The 27,772-nt window shown below is 40.9% G+C and overlaps 1 protein-coding gene and 1 long non-coding RNA gene across 2 annotated transcripts in view; one reads left to right on the top strand and one right to left on the bottom strand.

Annotated features, from left to right (window-relative positions):
* Nucleotides 1–1,009: 1,009 nt before the first annotated feature.
* Nucleotides 1,010–12,269, bottom strand: LOC114013265 (uncharacterized). Its single transcript, XR_003556155.2, has 3 exons — nt 10,414–12,269; nt 7,388–7,512; nt 1,010–3,051 (listed from the first exon to the last, which is right to left on the bottom strand). It is a non-coding gene; the product is annotated as an uncharacterized LOC114013265 (long non-coding RNA).
* Nucleotides 12,270–12,738: 469 nt separating this feature from the next.
* The window catches only part of ASXL3 (ASXL transcriptional regulator 3), a 128,114-nt gene continuing 113,080 nt past the window's right edge, over nt 12,739–27,772 (top strand). The window contains exon 1 of the mRNA XM_055800195.1: nt 12,739–12,817. Coding sequence (XP_055656170.1) covers nt 12,764–12,817 — 54 coding nt within the window. The 5' untranslated portion in view covers nt 12,739–12,763. The remainder of the gene's footprint in view (nt 12,818–27,772) is intronic.

Raw genomic sequence — 27,772 nt, 5'->3', positions numbered from 1 at the left:
AGAACTATGAACAGTACTGACTTTCATTCCTGAGTTACAAAAATGTTACACGTTATCTGAATCATTTATTTGGAAGAAGAACATATCAGTTTCCAAATAAAATGTCAGGGAACTATCTGAAATAATGTGTTGGGTTTGTGTGGCCAGGTTTTGGTAGCGGGCGACTACAGAGGTGGCTTCTGTGCCAAGCTGTGAGAAGCTTCCCCCATGTCCGACAGAGCCAGCGCCAGCCGGCCCCAAGATGGACCCGCCGCTGGCCAAGGCCGAGCCCATCAGTGACGGCGGTAGCGCCTCTGGGACAGCGTATTTAGCAAGGGGGGGATAAACTGAGCAGCAACCTGCAGCCAGAGAGGAGTGAGGCTGTGAGAGCAACAGCCCTGCAGCCCCCCAGGCCAGCGCAGAGGGAGGCAGGAGGTGCCCCAGGCCCCAGAGCAGAGGCTCCCCGGCAGCCCGCGGTGAAGCCCCTGGCGAGGCAGGCTGTGCCCCTCAGCCCGTGGAGGGCCGTGGTGGAGCAGATCCCCACCTGCAGCCCACGGGGACCCCAGGCCGGGGCAGGGCGATGCCCCGAGGAGGCTGTGCCCCGCGGGCAGCCGGCGCTGGAGCAGCTCCTGGCAGGGCCTGTGGCCCCGTGCAGAGGAGCCCAGGCGGGAGCAGGTTTGCTGGCCGGGCCTGTGCCCCCGCGGGGACCCGCGCTGGAGCCGCTGTGCCTGAGGGGCTGCGCCCGGGGGGGGACCCGGCTGGGGCAGGCTGGGAAGGGCTGCTGCCCTGGGAAGGGCTCGCGTTGGTTGGAGAAGTCCATGGAGGGCCGTGTCCGTGGCAGGGATCCCAGGCTGGAGCAGGGCCCGAGTGTGAGGAGCCTCCCCCGAGGGGGCAGGAGCGGCAGAGGCAGCGTGTGATGGACTGACCCAGCCCCATGCCGTCCCTGTCCCCCTGCGCTGCTGGGGGGAGGGAGAGAATCCGGGAGTGAAGTTGTGCCCGGGAAGAAGGGAAGGGCGGGGGGAAGGTGTTTTAAGATTTTACTTTATTTCTCATTATCCTACTCTGATCTGATTGGTAAAAAATTAAACTAACTTCCCCAGGCTGAATCTGTTCTGCCCGTTACGGTAACTGCTGAGTGATCTGCCTGTCCTTATCTCAACCCACGAGCCTTTTGTTGTATTTTCTCTCCTGGGGAGCGATACAGCAGCTTTGGGGGGCACCTGGCATCCTGCCAGGATCAGCACAGCACAAGTATAAATATCATAGGTACACCAATGCAAACCGTTCTGCATCTCCACCTTTTTACATTTTTAATCAACCAATTACGGAACACACTGAGACTGTTAAAATATGGAAGAAAGATACCATGTGGATTATTGAACTCTGGAAATCTATTGAAATTTGGCATTTAGGAAAAAAGGTCAAAACCTGTAAGTTCCAGGAGGAATGATATTCTGAAACCTGAAATCCTCAACCGTAGAAGATAGAACACCAGTGTTCAAAGTGTTCAAAGAATATTGAGAATTAGAATCTTAAAAGAATAAGTCTAGAAAAACTGTAACAATGGCAGCTAAATGAGTCAATACATCACATTTTACATGTAATTTTTTTTATGCCTCCCTTTCTGATCACACGAAATTATTTAATCTGGCAAGTGTCCTCTTACCTTTTCACTCTCACTGCTAATGAACCCCCCCTACCTCTTTGCATGGTAAAAGTGTTATATTTATCTGTGGGGAAACCAAACAACGCAAACAGAGTTGTGTACCTCTCCCTGGAATCATATAAAAATAATGAAGACCTATTCATTACCTCTAGACTTTGAAATCAGCTTGTGTGGTCTTAATATTGGAAAGCAGAGGTACAGGAGTTATACAAGTAAGGCAAACCATGCTAGCTCCACAGTTTCTGGTAATGAAAGTATGACTAAATCTATGGCCGAATTTCTCTCCAGTTTTTCAGATTTTAACCCATAAAGAATAACTTTTTGAAGAGTCATTTTCTTCATGTTAAACTTGACCAACTTCACCTGAATTTAAATCTTTTGACAACACTGAGCAATGTTTGGTTTAGTGGTTTTCAGCCACAAAGCTGCAACAGCTAAAGAAGATCGGATTTTAAGGGGCCTTTTGAACTGAACAGAGGTATGACAAATTACCTCACCATTCTCAGAGTCTTGAACTCCTCTGAAAATGGAATTATTAGAAAAGAGAAAATCCAGGCATACAATTAATACTTCTTATTTATAAATAGAGGAAGAGACTTCTGCTTAGAAAGGATATACAGACATTAGTACAATAATTTATCCTATGTTTGCATCTGTGCTGAAAACTCCTTTGTACAGAATTGCCAAATACAGCCATTTTTGCAGTCTGACAAAATTATTGCTGGTTCATATCCTTGTGATGTTCCAGTTGTGCAAAATATCCGGAAAGCTACTGTCATTGGCCAGCTGACAATCTTCTCCCACTCAGTCTGACAGAGTGAACTATTCACATGATACATTTCAACATTCAGCTTTCCCTAGATATCTATATGGAAAAAAGTGAAATAATAAATAAAATAAAAAAATATTTTTCAAATATCATACATCTGCCATTTACCTTTATATATATAGAAATACATACAAATTTTTTCATATGGTAGCCTGAGAGACCAAACCAAGATCAGGTTTCCACTTTATTTCATGATGTATACATACCAAGAGATTTTCAGTCCCTGTTCCGACAAGCTTTCAATTTGAATAAGCAAAGAAGACAAATGGAGGAAAAAATGAAATATTAGTATCTCTAGTAAGAGACGGAGAACAGTGCTAGAGAAAAAGCAACTGACTTCCAGGGATTCAAGGGAGGATGAGAGCCAGGATCTCAGCACACAGTTTCTGCAATACTACAGCATCTCAATTTGAACATTATCCTTCTTCTATGTCTCAGGGGATTTCACATATGTTTTTTTTTTCAAACTAAACCTGGTTTTCAATCCTGACTACAGCAACCACAGTTTTTCTTGTTCAGACCAGAATAACCATCCTCCATTTATTCTGGAACTTGAAACTCTCGTTCCAATCTCTTCCTGCAGAGGAAATGCCAAAAGAAAAAAATGCTTTAATAATGTATGGATAACCACAAGAGTAAAGCTAGGGTAGTTTTAAGTGAAACTTGATCTTATGAAAGAAAATCTGTATAGCTAGCTTAGTCACTCTAAAAACTATAACTACAACATTAAAGTAATAAGACAATACCTTCCTATTTTTCAGTAAAGCTGGAGTATCAGGCACCTTGCTAAATTCTTTGATTACAAGTAGAGTGTTTTCTGTCAGTACATCATGAAATGTAACCAGGAGTCCCATTGTACTCTGCTTATTACCTTTAAGGTAGAGTTCTAGGTGCCTCGCCTGGCTGCTCACAGAAGACATGCACAGAAGCAGCGTGGTAGCAAGCATGCATGGAATGGGCAGCAGAACAGGCAGGCTCCACGGGACATTACAGGTTTCCAGGCAAGCAAAATCTTGAGAAAAAACTCTGGGCTTTGTGACTTTGGATTAAGGCATTTCTACCTGAGTCTAGTTCAGGCATCTTAGCCTCTTCTAGGCTTGTAAGCATAAGAAATATTTCTTACGATCACCTCATGGATGCATGAAATGAATACTCTGTGTAAATGTTTACAGAACTGCTCTTCAAAAGAGTTAATTAGAGGAACAGTGTAGTATAGTTCTTAGTAACCTTAGACTACTGATTTGGAAAACTGAAAATGAACATTTTTTCCTTTGAAATTGCAAGGACACATTTAATTATACACTGAACAGACCTGAGACTGGATGCAGCTGGAATATATGTGGTTGGGCTGCTTTAGTGAGTACCAATCAGCTGAAAAACAGCAGTAATCTCTGTCAGGTGGTAGACTAAAAACACATCTTTGTATTTTTGCTGTAGGATTCTATTTCATAATAGCTAAACATATACTTTCATGCAGCCTGCAATGTAAATGATGTACAGGATGTGAGCTGGCTCCTTGCTCAATGGCAAATTTCCATCTAAGAATTTAGCCAGCATATATAGTGTTTTGTTTAAGGAAGTTTTACAGTATGCCTTTTGCTGCTGAGCTGTCACACTCCAATTTCTCTGTCTGAAATAGCATTATACTTGGATTGGTATAAGTGATGTTTTCATTCCCACAATGCTTATTAATATGAAATATTGTTGTATGATCTTAAAAACTGCTTATAATATACTCCTTGTACCAGTTACCTTGTGTTTTATAAATAACCAATTTAGATCTTTTAAGACAAATAAAGAAAAGCAATTTCTCCTTTTTGTATAAAAAGTTTTATTTTTGATTACTTCTCCCATGTGTATGTAAATGGCTGGCCGTCATAAAGGCAGGGTAGATGCTGTGCCTGCAGCATGTTATTCTCTTGCAACCATTTTCAGTAATTATGCATAACTTTTATTTCCTTTTTCATAAATTCTGCTAGCATGAATGCAGAAAACTGTAAGATTACTTTAATCATAACTTAAATCGAAACTGAGTAGACCAACCTAGTCAGCTATAAAAGCAGTTGTTCAGAAGTTAAATTGTCCTGTTAATAATGTGTTATATTCTTTCATTTCTCAAAATAACTTCCTTACAGGTTTTCCCCCTTATAATTGTTGAGTATAACCTAAAAGCCAGCTATTTGAAGCAATTGATCTAAAAAGTTCACAGTCTACAAACCTTTATTACAAACTGCATACTTACTTATAACCTGCCAGGTAAACATTACTTTCTGTCCCTGCCCTAACCTCAGGCTCCACAGAGAGGAGTCATCTGCCATGAAAATCCTTACATTTTCAAAATTATCCTTACATGCAGAAATTTGCCATAATTTGGTGGAAGTTTCCAATCCATAAAATTAACATTGGCTGTATAAAACCTAGTGTAGTTATGCAGGTAACCCACAGTACTGACAGTGAACATCCATAGGTGCTAATTCTTCTAGAAGAACATACAAAATCATCTGAGTGTGTGTTTAATTAATTTTTAAATAGTTATTTAAAATTAAGTTTCTGAAGCCAATATTAACTTTAAAACCTCACATTTTTAAAAAGATGCTTTAAAAAAATATCTGGAGATTAGGGAATTCAAAAATTAATTTCTATACATTATCCCTATATCTTGATTACAAGATCAGTTAGGCATACTAGAAAAGTGCTACAATCTCTTTTGATTTTTTAGTAACTTGCAGAGAAACAGCAGACCCAGGCATCACGGGTATGTGTCTCTTCCATGTGCCCTCAGCAATCCAGCCAAATAGTTTCCAGTACACGTACTACCTGCTGCCGTGCTAGAAGCTTGGTTCTACTAATGTTTAAACATTTCCTTAACAGAACTAGTCTCATGAACTTCTGTGGGCTACTCACATATTTTAAATTGAAAAAGGTATAGATCTGGGAATGGTAAGGGCCTTAGACTTCATCTTGCTTTAAACTTTGAAATATCGTTGGGCCAATGCCAACTGAACTGTGATGCTCAGTATTGATATATTTTAATTTGGTTTTGCAGACCATAATGAGCATGATGAACTGTATATATGAATAGAAATGAAAGTTTTACTTCTCAGCTATAGTGGAAAATTCTTACAAAAGGTAAAAGGTGATCTCAAATATTAATTTATTTCTCAAAGGTCTGAGTATAAGTGATCGGCTGTTGAACAGCTGAAGTATAGAGCATGGATGGCTCACAGGAACAGAATTGTCCTAGTGTGGGTGTAAGTTTATCTGAGGTATATAGCAGAGGGTAGCCAAGGATGAAAACAGAAGAATGATTGAAGAAATCAAGCACCAAATACTCTGACATTAACATTTTTAAACTCATTGTTCTGACTAGTATGTTTTTAATTAATAATCTCAGTTTCCTGCGTGATATTCTTAGAATTTTAAAACTTATTATATAGCAGTTTTATAAGAATATGTGCACAATTTTAACTTAAATACATATATATATTGTTGTTGTGATGCCTACATACCAATGTTTGATGTGGTTACTGCACTACAGTCACACTCCCAAAGATCAGTTCCTGCCCCAGATTACAACATGTACATTTTTACTGCTAATAAGACAACATTGTCATTTGAATAACTATGGTATTTGCTCTATGTTTGGCTTTTATATTTTTTAGATTTAAATAGCTAATATAAGCCATTAGGTAAAATGGCACTGATGCTGCTAGTACTGGCCTGAATAGGGTCTCTTGCAGAGCCAGGGCCTTAATCAGCAGAGCTGCTCCAAGCATGCGCAGATTTCTCTGCTAACTCCAGGAGAGAAGATGGTTATTGTTCCTTACTGCAGAGTCAGCACAGCTCAGATAGAGAAATGTAACATAATACACCTAACCCCGAGTTGTTTATTGACCTGTGCAGAAGTATCATATGTTGTGTGGTAAGCCATAAAGGAGCAGCAAAGGAGAAAAACCACCACCACGTCTGCAGCAAGCCTACACTAAACACACAAAGAGATTCCCCAGACGGAATTTGCTTTTCCGCATCAGTGCATCTGAGAAATGCCCTCTGCTGTTTATCACCAATACTGCATCGACCGTGTTCTTTTTCAGAAGTCTGTGGTGTTAATATACTAACATTTTATCTCTGTGCTGTTTTTTTGTTATTGTCTAAAAGTTTCTGATGCGTGCAGATAGTTATCTTCAGCTAGCAGAAGGCTCACCAGACTATCTTGTTCATTTGTCTCGTAATGCAGAGATGGTAAGGGAAAGCAATCCATTATGCACAAACAATTCAAAATATTTCCAAGTTGCCCTTGGCAAGCAGGTGCAAGCAGGTGTGTACTTAGCCCAAAGATAGCATGTAGTCCTTTTCTACAGACGAGCCTGAGAGACAGCATAAACTCTGACTTGCCTTTTCAGAGGATTCCAGGGTTTTGCACTTCTACAAACCCCAATTTGAATTGCAGATCTGTAGTACAACAATGATCTTTATTACTTTTCATGCTGTTGGACTGTGTGTTTTGTATCTGACTGTTACTATGGTAGGTTTAGAGCTCCTCAACCTGGCAACATTTAACTCATTGTGTGTAGCTTCACTGATACTAATTCTTATAGCTTTCATTCCTGGCTGAGATTAGACAAGAAAGTGATTATAGCAGCAGATGTCACATAATATAAATGCTTTGTTTGGTCATTTTATGATGTTGTCTGTCACAGAAAGATAGCTAGTGTAACTGCCTAAAGGGGCTGTGATGTCTGTCCTTCATGGAGAAAAAAAAAGTAAGGAGTAGGCTGTAATGGTACCACACGAGTCACTTGTCTTAATTTTGGTAACTGATTTTAGGATTAAGCTTCAGTCCTTCATATCCAGTTCTGGCAACCAGTACTTGTCCTGTAATTGTTGGTTTGTTGTGACCACTTGAGACTTACCATGAGCATCATGTATAAATTTTGCTTGTAATTCCTCTGGGACGTCTTCACAAATTCTTAAAATTCCATATAACTTGAGGTGACATTTCATAACGTATCTTTCTTGTGGGTGTTCATTCTGTAGGCTGAAACATGATATTAGAATAGCATCCATATGTTTGGAATTACTGAATCACCTTTTAGACAGGAAGATAGGTAATTTCTGTTAAATCAGACACTATAAGCAAACAGCTTTAAATTTTTCTCCTCTAATTGCAGCAAACATTTATAATCCATGCAATCAAACAGATAAGCATCTAAAAAAGAGCAGATGAGAGAAACTATCAGCTGCTGTGGTTTTGATTTGACTAAATTGTGTCCTATAAAAAAGAAAGTAATCTTGCTAGCCATCTGCAGACAGTTCCTGTTCCTCTGAGTCTTCCTGTCATTAACAGAGCTGCCAGGAGGTGTGATCTGTATGCAGTTGGAGTGTAATGCCTCAGAGGCAGGTTCCTTACTCTTCTGTAGTATATGCACAAACAAATGTTTTCAACATTTTCATGGTATCTTGTAAACTGTTTATGGTTCAAACACAATGGCCTTCTCATAGAAATTGTCCCCATGGATTTGGGGAAAAGTGGCTCCATATTCGTAGTATGAAAAGGTGATGGCCAGCATGGCCGAGGGAAGTGTTGCCTGGAGGTACTGACTGGAAGATGACTGCTTGGCAAGCTCTCCATGCTGTGGGTACCACCGCTAATCTGTTGGGAGGGCAAAGTGGACCTCAGGTTAACCTGCAATCAGTTACAATGCCATTAAAAAAGACCCGAGTGTTTATCTGGCTGCTGGAGGGCTAGGAGGGAGTAAAGAAAATAGCCCTGCATTTATAGTATTTGTCCATTCCTAGTCTGAGACAAAAGTAATGACAATTGTGGCAAACATTGAAGCCAACAGTATAAACCTTGGCTATTCATAGTCAAAGCTTTCATTGTTTGAAGATTTGCTATGGTGAGATATGTCCCAGGTAAACTCTAGATTTTACAATGTACTGTTCTCAATAGTTCTGCAAGCATTGCACATTTAGGAACAGACAATGTCCCCCTTGATCTGAAACCTGAAAAATACAGTTGTAATTATTTTTATTTTTTTCTGGCAAGGGTGAGCTCTTCTACATGTTCTGTAACCTTTCAAATCAGAATGGAGAGATGACATGCACAAGAAAATACTACTCTGTGCATCTGATTTAGTATTTATCAAAATTCAGCTTCAGCCCTCCTGTACTGACATGTTGAAGTACAGCCTGTAGGATTTTTTTTCATCAGCTTTAGGAGTCTTTCCAAATACAGTAACATCATCCAGAAAATACTAGATTCTGGGCTTGTTATTAAGGATTATTAACATATTTGAAAAGCTCTGGATATTGATCCCAGTCCATATGGTGCATGATTAAAAGAGAAAAGTTCCATTAAGTGTAATAAATGTTGTGAAACTCAAGCTGTCTGGATACTTGGCAATATGTATTCTTTAAATCAAGAGTAGAAAACGTACTCTGCAACTATGACATCAGTGTCTGTAAATGGTTAACTGTCAATCACCATGGCTTTGTCTGGCTTCCCTAAGTCCACACAAAACCAAGTATTCTGGCTTGTTTTTTCTCACCACTGTACTGAAACTAATTCAGAAAATGCAATGTCTCCATTAGGATCATTCTGGGCTATTTTTTAAGTTATTTTGTAACCCAGCATCTCTCATTCAATTGTAGAGAATATAGTTTTCATTGCCAAAGTGGCATCTTAGATTGAATTGTTGTGCTGTGAAGAAATCCTTCTGCACACATATGACATTTCCATGTAATAGCTGATACTATTTCTTTTGTGAGAGCTGAAACTGGAATTTGTATTGCAGCAGTGTTTTGCTGTATTGAAGCAATGCATACAAATACATACACACACACACACACATTTATATACGTAGTGCAGCTCACAGACTTCTGCCTAACAGGAATATTACTGTATACAATAAAAAATTCAGCAGTACATACCAAAACCCATTTTTCCACGCAGGAAACTAGAACAATGTTCTTCAGGTAACTCACTAGATAAGTATCAAAGTCAAGTGTCAAACTTCTACAGTATTGCAGGTAAATGCATTCATTGAGTACTGAAGCTCAGAAACCAGTGTCAAATGTTATTTTAGTAGCATATAATTGTTGTTCTGAAGCAAGAAAAGGCAACTGGACACAAGTGCATCCATCATAAATAACTGCTTCCTTCCATGATCTGGCACTGTAACATCACATAAATATTGCTTAGGTAGAAATTCATAATATATTTTAATATCACGTCTTTATGCAGTATTTGCAGGTTATCCAATCTGTTTTACAGTGTACTGTGGAGATAGCAGTAGTATATTTACACACACACATACATACATACATGTTACATATACTAAGCTTTTAGCCACAGTTCCAGTGGCTGCAATTTGAATGCAGTTCACCATTTCTCAGTTTTCCTATTGCCAATTCAGTTAGAGAAGCAACGGTTATGATCTCTTGTAGTGTCGGGTCCAATTCATGCAGTAAATACTATCTATAATCAATAGGAAATGCTTCCTGCCACAAGCTGAACTTCACCTTTTTCTGCTGTGTTTCTAGAACTTACACATGATTTTTAACTCCTTTAAAGCAGCAGTGTACTGTTCTGTTGGGTCACTTGGTTTATGTGTATGCTGGCAATCTTTATTACATTCAGCTACAATGTTTATTGCAGAAAAAATGTATCTCATTTCAGGGGCACAGATTCATATTTTTTTCATCATGAAAGCATAGAGAATGCACACTGGTTCGCTGCTCTCACACAGCAAAGAGCATAAGTGGTTTTCTTTTTCCAGCATAGTCAGTACCATTAAATGTAAGGTTATTCCCAGTGTCCATAAGAAATACCAAATGAAAGTTTCATCCTAACTGCAACACACAACAGCAGAAACCAACCAAATAAAAAAATCAACAAAGTGAGATTAGCTTTAGAGGCTCCCTGAATTTCTTTTACCTGACAAACATCCTCCTCTGTCCAACACCAACGCTGCAACACCAGAGCTCTCCTGAGTAATGGAAGTTCAGTTCATCTTATGTGTGTGAAACAAGCGGATCGACGACTGGATCATCAGACCTGTGGGTAGATTGAGAACTACTGCAGAACATATCTGTCAGTCTTAAAACAGCCACTTATGTGACTGATAAACCTGCCTATGCTTTTTTGCTTTGTTGTTTCGATACTGAAAACAATGAGTGTATTTCAAAGGCAGTTTTAACGGGCTACTTAATTACTACAGATTTAGGCTTTTAGCATGGGGTGTGAGACCTATATGATATAGGAATAGAAAGTTACTAAAGGTGAGGAAATGCAAAAGGGAGGAAAAGAAAGTAGGGCAGAGGCATAAAAGGCAGAAAACAAAGTAAAAAAAATAGATGAAGAAGTGATACTAATGGCAAGCATTTCCTTTTTAAATGTTACTAAGCTGACAAAGAAGGTACTCAGTAAATAGTAAAGGAGTATGCAGCTGTGTCAACAATTGGATGATAGTAAAAAGTGTTACACAACCTAAAACATTCCATTTGCAACACCACTTAATATTTCTGAGGAATACTCAAATACTCAAATCGATACTAGATTCTGGAATCAATACTAAATTCTAAAGACCCTCCAGTTGTTTTAATAGCATTTTGTTCTGTTAATGTTTTTATTTTCATTTAAGTGGGAATGATTTACGACATCTGGAAAGGTGTAATGTTGAAGAACTATCTTCCATGCGTCATTTCCAATTATAACACAAAGATGAAGAAAAAGTGCAGGATGTGTCCGCAGCTGGCACACTGTACGCCACCCGCGTCCTCTTTGAGAGTGTTTTGGGAATGCTATCAGGTCGCCTCTTCCGCTTCCTTCAGGGCTGCCCCGGTTCTTTTCTAGATAAAACAGCCTGAGCATTGTGGTAGCTGGGAGTGATTCCTTCCCCTGACCCCCTGGTAAACTGTACATTTGTGTGAAAATAAGGCTTAACGTTACCCAAGTCAAAAAGACAAGGTGGAGCAGGGGTGCTGTTGGCAGAGAGGTGAAGGAGGGAGCTGGGACTCAACAGATGGATACACAAGAGCCTGAGTAATTTCTAACTCATTTCAGCCTGAACAACAATTGCCCCATATATTTCAATAGTATTCCGCATATACTTTAATATTTGGGGGAGGGGAGGAACGGGAACACCCCCCCCCCCCCCCCATCACAGTATCCTGCAACTCGGGAAGGTGTGCCAAGTCCGTTTCGTGGATCTCTTTCTCAATCGTAGGTCATCCAATAAAAGCAAGCATCCTTCAGCAGCTTTACGAGCGCAGCACATCAACTCCTTTGTTTACGCTGGAACAAGAAAATGTGCGCTGCTGTTCCGACAAAAAAAGGAGTTAAATCGCAAACGCGGGATCTCTCCGCGCCGGCCCCCGTTCGGCCGGGGCTCGCTCTGGCACACTCCGGCGCGCGGCTGGAAGCGGAGCGAGGAGGGCACGGGCGGGACCCGCCACAGGCGCCACCGCCGCCCCGCCGCCGCCGCCCCGCCCGGGCCCCGCCGAGGCCGCGGGCTGCCCCCCCAGCCGTAAGTAAGCGCCAACGAGGTCGCACGCCGGGGGAGGGCCGGGCCCCATTTTCGTCCGGGTTTACCAAACGCGCTTTCGGCGTGAAAGGGGGAGAGCGGCGGCCCGCGGCGACGACGAAGGGCGACACCGGCCCCAAGCCGCGGCCGCGACGCCGGCCGTAACGACCGACCGCGCCGACCCGCGCGGCCGCCGCCCCCCGCCCCGGCAGCGCCCTCAGCGCCGCGTCCCCGGGGAGGCGCCCCGCCCGCCGCGCTGCACCACGGGAGCTGTAGTCCGGCCGCGCCGGCCACCCCCCGCGACCCCCCGCCCGCGCTCCCCTCCCCGCCGCCCCCGGCCCGCGGGCAGAGCGGCGCCGCGGCCGCTCTCGCGAGGCTTGGGGGCGGGAGCGCTCTCGGGCGGCCTCCTCGCGCGGGCGGCCGCCGCGGGGATGTTTGGTGCGGGCGCCATTCCCCCGCGTGACGTCATAGTGCATTGTTGTGAGCGTAGCGGAGCATCCCTCAAGCTGTCAGCTGTGCCGCCGCCGCTGCCGCCGCCGCGGGGAGCCGAGCCGAGCCGGCCCGGCCCCCTCTCCCCTCCTCTTCCTCCTCCTCCTCCACCTCCTCCTCCTCCTTCTCCTCCCCCGCCCCTCCCGCCCCGGGGGCTCCAGAGCTCGGTGTCACCGTATCATTGTCCGTGCGGAACCCCTCCGGGCCCCCCCGCCCCCCCGATCCGCCCTCCCCCCGCCCCCCCCCCCAGAACCACCTCAATGAGATGCAAACATGAAAGACAAGAGGAAGAAGAAGGACCGCACCTGGGCCGAGGCTGCCCGCCTGGTAGGTGCCGCGGCAGCATTGTGTGTGCGTGTGTGCGCGCGTGTGTGCGTGTGCACCGCGCGCGTCCCGCCGCCGCCAGCCCGGCGCTGCCCGCCGCTTTTGTTGCCGGCGGTTGGGGCCGTTGGGGCGAGTGTGTGTGAGAGGGGAGGGGGGAGAGAGAGAACGAGCGTGTGTGAGGGACTCTGCGAGGGGGAGAGTGTGTGTGTGTGAGAGAGAGAGAGTGTGTGCGTGCGTGTGTGTGCGTGTGTGTGCGTGTGTGTGTGTGTGTGTGTAAGGGAGTGGCGGCGAGTGTGAGGGAGTGCCTGTGCGGGAGCGTGTGTGAGCGGGAGGGTGCGAGTTCCCGTGCGAGTCAGCGTGTGGAGGGGAGGCCGGGGTGCCCCAGCGTGAGGGGGCTCGGCCGTGCCTGTGTGCGGGGAGGGGGCGGCTGGGGGGTGCCTCCCCCCGGCGGCGCCGGGGCAGCCCGCTCCCGGCGCGGGTGAGCCCGAGCTGGCGGTGGAGGCAGCCCTCTGCTCTCCTCCCGTCCCCGCCTGGAAAGGAGAAATAGCTACATCCCTTCCTCCGTGCGAGTGTGAGGAAATGCCTATTCTTTTCTTCTTTTGCATGTGTGTGTGTGTAAATACCCAGGGATTGTTTCTGTCTCTGCGAGTTCGTGCACCAGATACCCCAAGAAAATCCCTCCTTTTCATCCTAGAGGAAAGTGAAATAGCCGGGAATTGCCTTTTCTTCCCTTTAGTGCGGACAGGAGGACTGGGGTGAGGGGCAAGGACGTTAGAGAGATCTCTGTCCTGGGATTTCCCTTCAACCCTCTCTGCTTCCCCCACTGAGCAGGGAAATATCCAGGGCAATCAAACCCACCTCTGGAAAGGCTCTGTGGCTCTGGAGACCTAGTCCATTCTCACTTCATTAAGAAACTGTCTCCCTTACCCTACTGTATCTGTTTTCACGATTCTGTATTATTGTTTGCCAAGTGTAATGCAGCACATCGTTTATGTTGTTTTTCAGTTTCCAAGTATGTGCAGGTTCTCTCCGTTCTAGGAATTTTACAACAAATACTTGCGTACAATACAGCATGTATTGCTGTACGTATTTGCATGTGTGCCTTCTGCAAAGTTGGGTCTGGTTCAGCTTCGGTTGAGTGCGTAGAAAGATGACAAAGCTAGAAAGATAGGCTGCTGGTTATATTGCTTTTTGTATCTATGCCAACTTTACCTTTTATCCATCTCTGGTAACACTTAACTACTTAGGTAACATGTCTGTGTTAATGGTGCATCTGGGTTTGGTAATGGGTATTGATATCTTTTACTATTATTTGTTTAGTTGTGAAGCACATTTCACATAAAAATGTTTTCACTTTGTTGTATGAATTCTTACATAGGAAGTTCAGCCTCTGTCTCCTCTGAAAATAATTGTAAGGTGTTAGACGGGCACTACCTATAGATGTCTCTGTAAGCTGTACCGAGGTATTCTCGTGTTTGTTCAGTGCTAAATTCTGGTAGGGTTCATTGTAGTCCTACAACGTTTTGTAATAAGGCAGCTTTAGTGAAGATGTTCTGATACAATGTTGCTGCTGTTCTCTCTTTCTCACAATTGTAACAAAAGTTTAACTGCAGTAAAACATTCACCTTTGCCAAAATACTTTTGGCAGTGGGTGTTGCTACACTACTTCTCCGTGCTTTAAACTGGCAGCACATTCAAAAGTCTATAAAATACATCAAACGCTATTCTAACTTTACTCTTTCAAGTTGCTGCTGCAGTTGCCACTATAAGCTGTATTTTCTTTGACAAATGTGTATAAAGGAATGTTATTGTGTATTGCATTAAATTGCTGTTCCCATGTGGTCCAATATATGGAAAAGTTTAAAGCCTCTGGAGAACAAAGGCTGAGCCATCGCCGAGGAGAAGGGCTAAGACTCTTATTTTCGTGTTACCACTTTGTGCTCCCCCCAGAAGGGTCATGATTTGCTAAATGGGTTGCTAAAACTGACTACAGATTATAAACTGCTCTATGCAAGTGTTGGAAATACACAAGGTCCACAGTGTAGTTTTGTCTAGCCTCCTGGGGTTACCAAGTTATGGAGAACTTGTCCCAAGTCTGTTGTGTGAGTGATACATAGTGCCACTTGGGCCAACTACAGTCTTGCACCGGGCTTTACTTGTATAGCAACATATGTTTGCAAATCACAATGAAAGACTGAAGCCAAAGTTGCCACTCCTTACAGTGTTTTACGTTAGAACCCTGATGGTTCATTATGACTTTTTTTTCTTGGGATACATCAATAATGTATTACTGGAAGGTTTGATTAAATCAATTTCTTTCCAATGACAAGTAAACAATGAAGTGATTGATATCTACTCACAAAAGATGACTCATGAGTTACTTAGATCAATATGTTGTAAAATTGTATGGTACTGAATTATTTTTAGGAACAAGAGGTTGAATTAATACATACAGCAAATGTATGGATATTTATGTGTTAAATTTTCTACAAAAGCCCTTACATTACAACAATATTGGGCTTTCAAAGTGAAGTGCTAAAAAGTGTGAAATGACAGAAGTGACATTGCTGGCATTGCTTTTTCACTTTGTTGTGCACGTCCATATATTACAATCTAGACTTTAAATTACATACTTACATGCTAGTTTCTCAAGTACTTTAAGTTTACTCACTAGAACTGCTGATTTTTCATTTTCTTTGTTTGATATGAGGTGCCGTACTTAATTTTCAATACAGCTTTCAAACTCAGTGCTAAAATGTATTTTTCTTTAATGTTTCAGTCATAGCTATTATTAGCAACATTCAGTAGCTTCCCAAATGCAAATGTTTCTATACTTATAACGTGCCTATGAAGTTAAGTATTTTCACCTCTCGTTTTATCCATGGAAAGTTGAGGCATGGAAAGATTAAGTACCTTGCTCAAAGCTGTGCAGGAAATCTGTGGGAGAGGCAGTTATGGTACCAACAGCGTCTCTGTAGTAGTTCTGTTTCTTAGTCATAAAATCATCTTGCTTCTGTGGCAACACTTGCCTCATTCACTCTTTATTACTGTTTCTCTCACAATAATTATGAGAGAAATAGATATGGTCATGTCTCTACTTTCAATCTGTATTGAAACTCATAATGCAGCATGTAATAGTTATGGATAAAAAGGTACAAACTGGGTTCGAGCCTGAAATCATTACACAGTTCTCCATTTCCCACATTCACAATGAAAGAAGCAGAAGTACTTCAGAAAAATATATTACATGATAGTCTTAAAGTACATTATAATGTGTAAGCCTGAGTGGTAAGGCTCCAAACTTATAGTCAATGTTGCATTTACTGTTTTTTGGTGTTTGATTAAGGGGTCTTTGAAAACTAAAGTTCCTGCAATGCAGTGTTTTTTTCAAGCTGTTCTCTTAATTTTTAAAACACAACCAGGAAAGGACTTCCATTATATTTAGCTCTTTCTGTAAATACCGTATATGTGATGCAGGCAGTAAAACAGGAGCCACTGGCATGTCCTGTATTGAAACTTGCATTTTATAGAAGCAGTCTCCTGCAGAGAGTTGAATCTTTCTGTCTGCAACACACTGCTCTTTTCTTCATGCAAGTCTGCTTATCTTAGGGCAAGGCATAGCCCAGCTTACAAGCATTCCTGAGAAATGAACGCATGTGCAGGATCAGTGGAATGGTGGCATACCACTAACAGTTCATGTTACAGAATGCGTTTTGTAGGACACACATTTTTTATGGACAAAATTGCAACCTGTCTTTACAACCTGCCAAAGGGCACATCTTTGATGTAGACCCGGTATGTCAACTCACTTTGTACTTTGCAGCAGACTACAGCAATGCTTATGTATGACCTGGGCATCATCTCCATACCAGTTTTCTGCTTTTTGTGTCTGACAGACTAAGATAGAATGTTAAAAAGAATGAGAACAAAAGAAAATTTTTAAAAGGAGGAGGAGAAACATCCTGTCTTTCCTCTGTTTTTCATTTGATGAAACCATATTGTTGTTTTCTGCTCATACATGGAACTCATAAAAATTGAATAGAAAGGTTGAACACTTGAGTAGTTTAAGCAGTTTGTAATGATTGCTTTCAGTTGAAAAACCCCCAACTTGTTTCTGTTTAGTTTCAGCTGTTCTTAAACTCACAAGAACTCTCAAGCAGTTGCTGAAAGTCCTGAAATAGCGAATTCTGCCTCTTAATAATTTAATGCCATACTATACTACATGTGTCCGAGCATACTCTGCCACACAAGAACTGATAAGTTTTAAGTAGGTAGCAGTGACCTATCTTTTATCATTTGACTGCTAGATGCAATTCTTAGTTATTTGTGATCTAGAAAGGTGAAAAAGGCCTGAACAAAATGAGTGGAGGCTGCTTACTTCAGGAATGCAGAGCTCAGTATATGTATGAAGCATAGAACATCTGCCTGTGAAGGGTGATAGTTTATAGTAACATTTTAAAAGCATTTTTTATGAATAGCTTGCCCTTATTATTGCCCTGTTTCCTGTAAGTGGTGTTTTGAAACACAGTTCAGTTAAGTCTCTGTCACTAGTTGATGGTAAAGCAGAAGAAAATCCCAAGAATGAGAACAGTAGTGCTCATTGGGTTATTCGTGTGTTGGATCTCCTCTCCAACATTTTTACTCTTTTTTCAAATTTTATTCTGAAAGAAGGGTTTTCTTGTGTTACTGAAGATTATGTGCTTTATGGTGCTATGGAGAGTCCTTATGGTTCAGGTGACGTGCATATTGGGTGAGTAATATTCATACCTTAATTCTTTTATTTCTTGCGCTGGTCTCCTGACAGGATCCAGCTCTTAATGAAGAGTTGTTCTCTCGCTCCTGTAAACTTTAGGAAAATTATACTAATTAATAAGGAAACTGATGTTAAAAAGAAAAACACATGAAAAGCAACAAAACCCATTGGAATTGTTAGCTTGCATGTTACTGTTTAATGCGGCTGGCTGTCCAAAAGCTGATTGTTACTTCAACTGGTCTGCTAAGATAGTGTAGTTGAAACAGATTGTATAGCGGTATGGAAGTATTTTTGCATTACATCTCTATATTTGAAGACCACAAATGAAACAAAAAATTAGAAGAGTAACTTCTGTGTAGCTAGACCATTGATGATAATCCCTTTGACTTTTATGTTAAGTCTTTGCTTTTGTTACTATAAATAACATTTTAAAGCATTGCGTGAAAGAAGCTTCATGTATCTTTAAAAATGGGAGATTTGACATAACTTTGTTTTATGGTATTAAGGAATTTCTTTGTTGTTGGCTTAATAGAGACCTACTATTATTTCCATATTTTTTCTGAGTTAGTTCTTTTTCAGACACACAGAAAAACTGTGGCTTGGGAAGTTTTGATGGCCTTTCCCTTTGATCCACAATCAGTGCAGCTTTGAAAAGCTATATTTTATTTTTATTTGCTCTGGGGTTTTCTACAATGTGTTTTATTCAAAGTAGATTTTGCACTTGTGAGACAAGGTTGAAATTGCACTTTTTTTGGGGAGGGGGGCTTCTGTGGTTGTGTTTTAAGTGTCAATATTTGGTTTTGTTCTTATGAAATAATACAGAAATCTGTGTGTTCTAATTTTTTTTTTTTAAAAGGTGATCTACAAATAAAATATAAATGTAATTTATTTCAGCTCACCTTTCACATTCTTTTAGGGCAGATTGAGAAGAATGAGGTTCTAAGTGTTCGCTTGAGACAGCCTTTTAAGCCTTAGCATCACAGACCTTTAGAAAAGCAGGAACCCAACCCAGGAATGGGGCCTGTTCTGAGTGATGTCACATTACTTCTATTAAAGCAGGTAATACAGGAGAAAACCCTTACAAGAACCTCAACATTGAGGATGAGCATTCCTCAACAACATGAAGGTGTTCTTAGTGCTTTAAGTTGTGATTTAATGGTCACTGTTACAGTGAATGCTTCCAGTGGCTCCTGGCTTTTTTTCTCCTGTCATGCTGCATGTTGCTGTTGGAAACAACTGATTTGTTTTTTCCTTCTTCTAGCAAGTTTCTCACAAACAAGATTTGATCAGTTGCATGTGGAACCGGTGGAATCACAGTAAAATAATTTCCACTAACCACACCCAAGGCCCTACCCACCCTTCATGGCTAGGTTGCTTTGAATTTGTTACCCAATTCACCAATTCCCTGGATCAAACCGTGTCATTGCAGCATCGTAGTCTGGACCAGGTAGCATGCTGTCCTCACGGCCAAAAGCCAAAGTCACTGTACTTCCTGCTGGAGCTTTTCTTGTTTTTTTATTCTGTGACCAGCAGATTACAGTCACTTGGAGAGTCGTTTGCTAAACTTCACCTCTTGGCTTTGGAGTAATAGGGTTTTTTTAAATGTCGCAAGCTTCAAAATGTTTTCCTTTTTCCCAAGCGTGATGATAATCTTGGCATTCCCTGTAAATAGCAATAAGTAAATAGTGGCCTCCTTTTCTGCTATCCAGACCTGGGAGAAGATGTGATTAGTGGGATTTCATTATGATTCTATGGGTTCCAGTTGAAACCAGCCAGATCTTCTTCCTTTTGAGGGACTTAAAGACTGGCAGAATCAAGCATATTATCCTTCAGACAGGAACAGTCAGCTTCCAGTGCAAAGGCAGAACAACAACCTGGAATAGAGCCAGCTCTAAGCAGCACGTCCTGGTATAGCCCATTTGCTTATCCTGTTAGTTCAGGTAGCAAATCCCTATGCTGCTCAAGCACAACAGATTGGCCATAGGTGACCCATTTAATCTCATATCAACTTTGAATGACAGTCACCCTCCTCAAAGAAACCCAATTGTTGATGTACTGGCCTTCTGAGGCTGCTTTATCTTTGCAAAGTCTTGCTAAGATAGTTTCCTATTGCTGGGGTTACTTTCTTGGGAGGACATGTACCTGCTGGGAATGTGAAAAGGGCAGAGGTAGGTGCCTCCTTACCTGCGTCTAATCTTGGTTTGAAGGAATGATCTATGTCTTTCTGAATATCATACCTCAAGCAGGCCACTACCTAACTATATCCACTTAGGACTGTAGTAGTTTAGCACAGATGACGTGAGTATCAGGAGACAGTTAATAAGCCATCTGGCAGTGCATGCCTTCTTCCTAGAGCCTCTGTCACACCTTCACAGTGTCAATGTACTGACTGGGGTTGCGGACTGCACTTAGTGTCAGAGAGATCTGGAGCAGAACCATACACTTTTGTCTAAGCAAGCTCCAGTGTTTGATATTGAAACAGGAAACTGGGAGGCAGATCTGATGTTTTCATCCTTTGAGTGTTAAGAGTTCAGCTCTCTTTAATGACTTGAGCTCAGCAGGACAAAGCCTGCGTGGACCCTGGCATGTAGCTTTCCTCAGTATCAGAGGACCTTTTAGATGAGGTTTTTAACATATGGGATCTGGCTGTTACATTGCAGGTTCTGACTCTGATGTGGCATCCTGCACTTCAGGCATCTGAGGAGACTTGTTTCATAGTGTAGCATTGAGTTTTGTTTCTGTCTGACAACATTTGCCAGGATCAGCAACCACAGTTTTTGGTTGCTCTGGGATCATCAGGGGCATTCACAGACTCATGAAGAGGACTGGGCTACAGTTCTCTGTAGAAGACATTCCAGCTCATGTCCTAGATTATTATTCATGATTTTGGAGCATCAGAAAGTAATTGATTTAGAAGGCACGCATTACATACTCTGTTTTAAAATTTGTCCTTCTGTATACATAGATTGGTCAAGACTCTGATGATGAGAATCTCCTCACTGCTTGTAGAGGTTCAGGTCTGGAGAACATTATCCTATGGGTGACAGTCGCATCCTATAGAACATAGCCTGACTTACAGACAACAACATTTTCTAAACATCTACAACTTCAGAAGTGTTCCTTGATAGACAACTGTCTTGATCTAGTAGATGATTTGGTTTGGAGAACTTCATGTTGAAGCTATTTTCTTCTTTCTTAGTTAAGTATAAATAGGATCAGGAATTTAGTGAAGCAGTCATTCTAGTTAGAGTTTATATTGCTTTATCCTGGTTAGCTTCCTGCATAACTTGATGTCTAGGGAGGGAAAGGAGCCTTAACCAATGTGTACATCAACCATTTGAAGGTCAAAGTTCTACTCCGTTTCAGCTGACTCTTAGCACCCTGGAGAACCAGCCTAACTGTATGTAGTGGTTCACTACAGTTGGTGAGATGCCTTATGAAATGTCTACAGAGTCTAGTAAATCACAGTCAATCGTCATGTCACATATGATTTCTTCCTGCCTTTGTGGCTTGAACCTTCTTTATATAAGATGAGGCTCTACTATTATGATTGTATTGCCGAAGAACTTCACCCTTCATTCAGTGATAACTTACTGTTTTGCTTACTTTTCTTTCAGTTTCATCTGTTTTAGCTGAACAAATTTCACATCCAGATGTTTCAATACATCTATTGATGTCTATTTTTGGATGGTTTTTTTATGCCTCAAAATTCCCAGTTATCCACCAGCTGCTGGGATATCTATTGACATTGTCATATCGGAGAAGCATGTGATATTCCATGTTACTACACTTATCTGCCAGTATTTCCTAGCAAGGGTAATGGAGAAAATAGACCCTTATTGGCCATAGCTGGCCTGCCATCACTGTCATTCTTCTGGACCAAGATTCTGGCAGCTGTCTCAAAATTATGACACTCTCGGTCACACCAGCTTCTTTCATCTCATTTGTCATTTCTGTAATTTGGGAATTCTAGACAGGTAAGACCAACAGGAACCTCTTTGGAATTCGGTGTTTAGAGTGGGAAAAACATCTTAATTAGAGCATTACTTAGATAATCTTAGACCTGCTAATCATAGAAGATGGATTTGGAGAGGGTCTCAAGGTCACCTTGTCTGTTCAGACTTGAAAATAAGTCACAAGCCTCAAATGAGTTTTAGTTTTGTGAAATCAATACAATCACTTGCTAACTTCCGTTACCCGTAGGAGGTAGGATTTTTATCTGGCTTTTGCCAGAATCTGGTCTTTTTGGAGAATTTCACATTCTACTTCAAAAAATGGGAGAACTAGGAGAATAAAATGAGGGTGAAAAGTTGTCTGATGGGCATGATTTAGAATTCAAATGGATCATTACTTTTTTTTAACTGACAGTGACTAGACAGAAAACATCAATTTTCTTGTGCAGGTAGAGAATTCTGTATCTGTTTAATGGTGCTCATTCACATTCGCTACTTCTTTGAGGCTTTCTGGACTTTGTGATTTTTTGGGGAAGTTTGATGTAGGAATGCTGTAGCAGGTTTATACTTCTAGCAGTAGTGCTTAATGCATTCTAATCTATTTTGTAATTTGTTTCATTCATAGTGCAAGTTTTTGAGAAATCTTGCAAGCGATCATCTTCTATTTTAAAGAGAAAGAAAAAGTAGAAAACAATTTGGCTTATTGTCTGTGGAATAAGCTCAGTAAATCACTGTGGAAGACATTTTCAAATAAGCTACTATTGAAGATAGATTAATACCTTTCTATTACTGTTTTTAAGATGATCCATGGCTCCAAAAGTGTGTACCTTCCTGAAGATGTCGGGAACTACCAAGCATTTGCCCAGATTCTCCTTGTACTGAAGTCTCTCAGTCTGAAACTTGCCCCTGCCCCAAGAACAAGGAAAGTCTGTAATCTGTGTAGCCAATTTTGCTGCATTGGCAGCCCTTGTCAAACAGGTTGGTTGTCTTCCTTTTGCCATGTTCCCAGGATGCTGTGCTGTCAAGTTCTGTTTGCATTATTAAACTTCAAGTTCTGTTTGGATTATTAAACTTCCCCTGTATTAAGCACGTGTCAGCTGGACAGTTCAGGAGGTGCTTGTGTCCATCAGTCCAAGTTGTAGAAAAGAAAGGGGAAGCAGTAAGAAGCATAAGCTGTCTTTTATAAGGCTACTAATCTTTTAAATTTTATAATAATACTTAAAAATATATTAAAAATAAATTTTAAATGGTGAAGATTCTTGTGATGATTTAATTTACCCTGCCCAGTATATCTGTGCAGCTGGAGACTTTGAATATAGATTGCAGTACAACAGTAGCCTCACAAGCTTTTTACCAGGTATCCCAGTAGGAAATATTTGATGGGAGGACAGAATAAGTACTGCATGTTTTGATGTGCTACCTCAGATTCCTGACTTAGCAGCCCATATCTATCTATCTATCTATCTACATATATATATATATATATAAAAAATCAAGTATTGTGTTACAGGCCTGTGAGACTGACTGGGAGAATCACAGAAACAAGCCTGTGCACCTGGGACATTCGGTCTGCCCATAACAAGCCCCAGCATCCTTTGGGTAGACAGTTACAGCAAGAAGTGGACACTGCTTCCAGCTCTTGGGTTCATCCAGTTGTGTGGTGGTTTCGTCTTGGAAATCAAAGTCTTTGTGCTAAAATGCTGTTCCTCCGGTCAGTGTTCAGGACTCAACTGACCTGCCCGCTGCCAGTTTCCCCTGTTGCTTTTGGAATGAGGGCTACCCATTTGAGTGGAACTTGTCAGTGATAACAAAGCCTGTGTCTTTGTCCTGGACTGATGCCTCTTGTCCTTAGTAAAAGTCTGTTAGTGAATACTGTGGTTTCTAGAGCATGGGATTGGCCCCCAAAGAGCAGATGGTGAAAGAAAATGGAATTACTGCTTTAAGCTAGCTTGAACACTGCAGTTATGAGAAAGAATCTTTCCTGCTCTTTGTGATGCAGTGTTCCAACAACAGTGAGCCCCACTACATGGCTGTGATGTTAAAACATGCTCTTTTTTAGAGTTGTAGAAGCACTTAAGAACTGGAGTTGTGGCTTCACAAGGTAAATACAGAGATTCTTATCAGTCTGGCCACGCAAGTTACTGCGTGCTGTATACATGCATTGCTGATGATTGTGGCATTTACTAAGTATCTCCAGAGGAACTTCTCGGTACCTGTGCTATAATCAGCCCTTCACAGTAAATACTTTATATTCACTGTAACGGTTGTGGGTTGTTAATTTAGTCTCCAGGACCACAGTAGCAGTGGCACATGTGGGGGAGACTGTAGAACTCATATAGGGTTGTCTGGGGAGTTTTCCAATGAAAGAGATCATAAATATTGGAGAAGTGAATGAAGAGATGCTTGACTTGACTGAAGGGTGCAAGAAATAAGCAGCAAGAGTGGGCAAAGTGAAAGACCTTGAGGATAAAATCAGTGTCTGAGCAATGATTTGAGTTATTGTGTTTCACAGACTCCAAAAAGGTAGTCTTTCAACAGGTCTCTGAATTACAAATTGAAAACTTCACTGAATCACAGGGTGGTCAGGCTTGGAAGGCACTTCTGGACATCATCTAGTCCAGCCTCTCGCTAAAGCAGGTTCTCCTGAGCAGTTGCACAGAATTGCATCCAGGTGGGTTTTGAATGTCACTAGAGAAGGAGACTCTACAGTCTCCCTGGGCAGCCTGTGCCAGTGCTCTGCTTCAATAGAAGATAGGAAACTTGAAAAAAATTTGCAGTAATAGAGTCAAAGCTGTTGATCAAGAATGTTTTGTATGGATTTGGGAAGTTATATCAGAAAAGTATTGTCTTATAATTTTTTAATCTGTTTAGAAAAAAACAACCAGCTGACCAAAAGATTTCTAAAATATCTTAATCTGTCAAATTAGTTTGGCCTAAGAGGGATTTTTTTTTCTTCAGGGACCTGTTAGAATTTTCTGTAGATTTAATGTCTAATGAATTAATTGTTGTGTTGCAAAAGAGAACGCTTCTGTCTCTGTTAATTTGTAGGGTTATCAACTTTGCGTGGAGATAGACTGTTTGACACATTGTCAAAACATTCTCATCTCACTATAATTCTTGAAATCTTTAACACTTCCATTATTTTAAAAACCAACAAAAAGAAATTCTCTGTCTGTGTAGTCATTTTAACTATCTTTAATGAAGAGAGACTCAGTTTCATACTGTAATTTTCATGTGCTAACTCATTACATTTGTGTCTGAGCTGTAGGAAAATGTTTCAAGCTATTTATAGTAATTTTAAATAAAGTAAAATAAGGCTCCTGTCTTTATTCTGAGCCAGATCTACAAAAGTGGCTGCCTAGATAACTGAGGTTGGTATACGTGTGTAGTGGTTGGGAAACGCTTCTGAAAGCTGGAAGAGGCTGATAGGTTTAAAAAAAATTAAAAATCACTGTACCTGTTTGCTGTTACCAGCATTCTTACAGCTGTTATGGCAAGAAGCTTCACAATTATTTAAAGTGTTGTTAAATATTGGAGTTAATTTTGTAGAAAAATATGGGTGTGGAGGGGGAGGGAAGAGATCTGGGGAAAGCACTCTGAGGATTAAGGAAAAAAATGAGGTTTTAAATGCTACATACATACATAAAAATAGTTATGAAACATTACTTTTAATACTTGCATACATTTTCTGGGATTAGCAGAAGAGAATGAAACTGGGTTTATGTCTGTTGGCATGTCATGTGGTGGAAAAAGTGTGTGCCTGGGTGATACTGATGTAATCCTTCAGGGAAAAATGATAGTGCTGCACTGGGAAGTGGTGAAGAAGAAATGGAGATGTTCTTGTACCAATGAGAAATAGAATAGCAAATATATGGAAGGGAGAAAAAATATCTGACAATGAAAGAAACGAGGGGGGAAAAAACCTTCTGAATTCTAGGATAAAACTGCATTTCATTTATTTGTTTATTTATTTTGCTACCATTTCACTTAATTAGATAACCAGCTAAAGTCCCCAAAGCTTAATCTTTAATGTTTGGATTAATCTCAAACTTTGGGAATATACAAGATGAAAAAAATGTTATCTTCTGTCCTATGTAAAAGACACAACCTTTGACTTGGAGATGAAGTATTATGTTTTGATTGTGTTGCATCCTGTTTATTTTTAGAACAAGTTACCGTATCAGCTATCTAAGCCAAAGGACTATTGCTGAAATTACAAGTAATCCCTTCGAAATAATTGAAGAGACCAATTTGTCATCTGAAATATTATCTTGTCCATTTGCTAGTAAGATCTCTGATTGGAATTTTCAGAATTGGTTTCAAATTATCTTGCCCAGGGTATTTCTAGAGCAGGAAAAAACCCCCCAAAAAACCAGAAAAACAACCCCCCCAAAACAAACAAACAAAAAAAGCCCCACTCCCAGAATCTGCCATGTCCAAAAAGTCTGTCTGACATGATGCTTGAATATGAGACAGTGGTAGTTTTCTTGTGATCCTGGACACCTTTGTTTATTTTTGTTTTAACCTCAGAGGACATAGCATGTAAATCTCCTAAGTATACTTTTATGTTTCTGGATGAGATTATCTGGTACAGTTAAAGGAAGATTGCATTCCTGGATTTGATTTGTAAGGCTAATCTCATTACTAATACTCATTGTTTCAGAGCTACAGTATGAGTTCAGTAGTTACACTGGAAGCCCAATTTGCGGCAGTGTAATTTTTCCATGAACAGTTTACATTTTTCTGTTCACTCATTGCTAGCTCTTTTTGGAGGGAAATGGAAGATACAGCTAAAGCATGTATTATTACCAACTTCTAAAACATTAAATCTAAAATGGTGTACCTAAAGCCCATAGACATGGAATTTATTTGCCAGTAGCATTTCCTAGAAGCTGACAGTTTTTACTGCTGCGTTTGCTGATACGCGACTGGGAAAACTCAGATCCTCATGTGTATGTATGTTGGTGCTCACAGAAAAAGAATAAAACCCATGACTGGATATACTGTAGAACAGCCATGTTTAACTCTCTCTTGGTTTGCTTTTCTTAGGTTACAGTTACCGTCCTGATGGGTAACAGTTGAATCTGTTCAATGTATAGTGAGGGGTCTTAGGATAAGAAATACGTTGTGATATTAAGGACACTTAAAAATAGAAGCTTGTCTTGAACAGGAAGCCTATTTTATGAGAATTTTTGTATTTATATTCCTTTCTAAAATCCTCTGTGATTCATCTCTGATGACCAATTACTTTGTTGTGATTCTGAGGTTCAGTGATGGTAGTTGCACGATTTGTATGGCTGACAGCCATTTCTCACTGTAACCTGGTCAGCCCTTGTCCAGCTTGACTTGGAGGCGTCAGCCAGTCTTGTAGCTCGGAATAATGCCTTCAGGCAGGGTCAGGAGTTTGAGCCTCCACAACAACTGCAGATTATCCTGACCATTTTCAAGTTTTCCCCCCATGGGGGAAGACTTGTTCTGTATTTTTGTTTTGAGATCTGGTTAGAAATTATTGGTTTAACAATCAGCATTTTGTCTCCTTCTGAACTCCAATTTTGAAGTCACAGTTCATCTTTCTGCTTTATAGGCTGGAGGTCCTATTGGTTTAAATCTCTAAGGGAAATCAGCATCCAGTTGGAAGACAGCTGTACTGATGAAGACCCATTGATTTTTCTCTCCTATTCACTTAGCATCAATAAGAAATGTCCTTAGTTTTCATGATACTTTTTCCCTGCCATAATGTCGCCTTGTTACCTGACTGGTCTCACTGTCAGGGCTGGTCTCAGTTGCTGATCACATTATACGTCGATATGATTAACAGCCTGATAAAAGCGTTTAAGTCAGTACTTGAGAAGCCTAGATAAAGATAATGCTTTATAGTGAGAGCTTGTTAATAATGTGTTCTATTTGATGAAAACCAATGGTAAAGAATTGCTGTTTTTAAAAGAAAAAAAACTTTTATATCAAGGATTAAAGTTTACCTACTGTGGCATGATTTAGCAGTGTCCAGAAAAGGAGAATTTAAGAAAATACAGACAATTCATGTTCCATATTTTGGGAAAAATAAATCTTTCTTCTTTAACAGAACTTTTGCTTATCATGGTTTTTGTTATGTGTTTTTTTTTTCCCCCACCACATTATTATCTGAAGTATTTTCTTTCATAAAAAGGAGTGGGGAGCATGTAAACAAAATATTCTGTGTGCATTTCTCTGAAGTGATAGGCTTTTGAAAGATTATTAACCTAAGTTTAGGAT

This window comes from Falco peregrinus, chromosome 3 (assembly GCF_023634155.1).
Source record: "Falco peregrinus isolate bFalPer1 chromosome 3, bFalPer1.pri, whole genome shotgun sequence".
NCBI classification, from domain to species: domain Eukaryota; kingdom Metazoa; phylum Chordata; class Aves; order Falconiformes; family Falconidae; genus Falco; species Falco peregrinus.
This window is presented reverse-complemented; position numbering and strand designations above follow the sequence as displayed.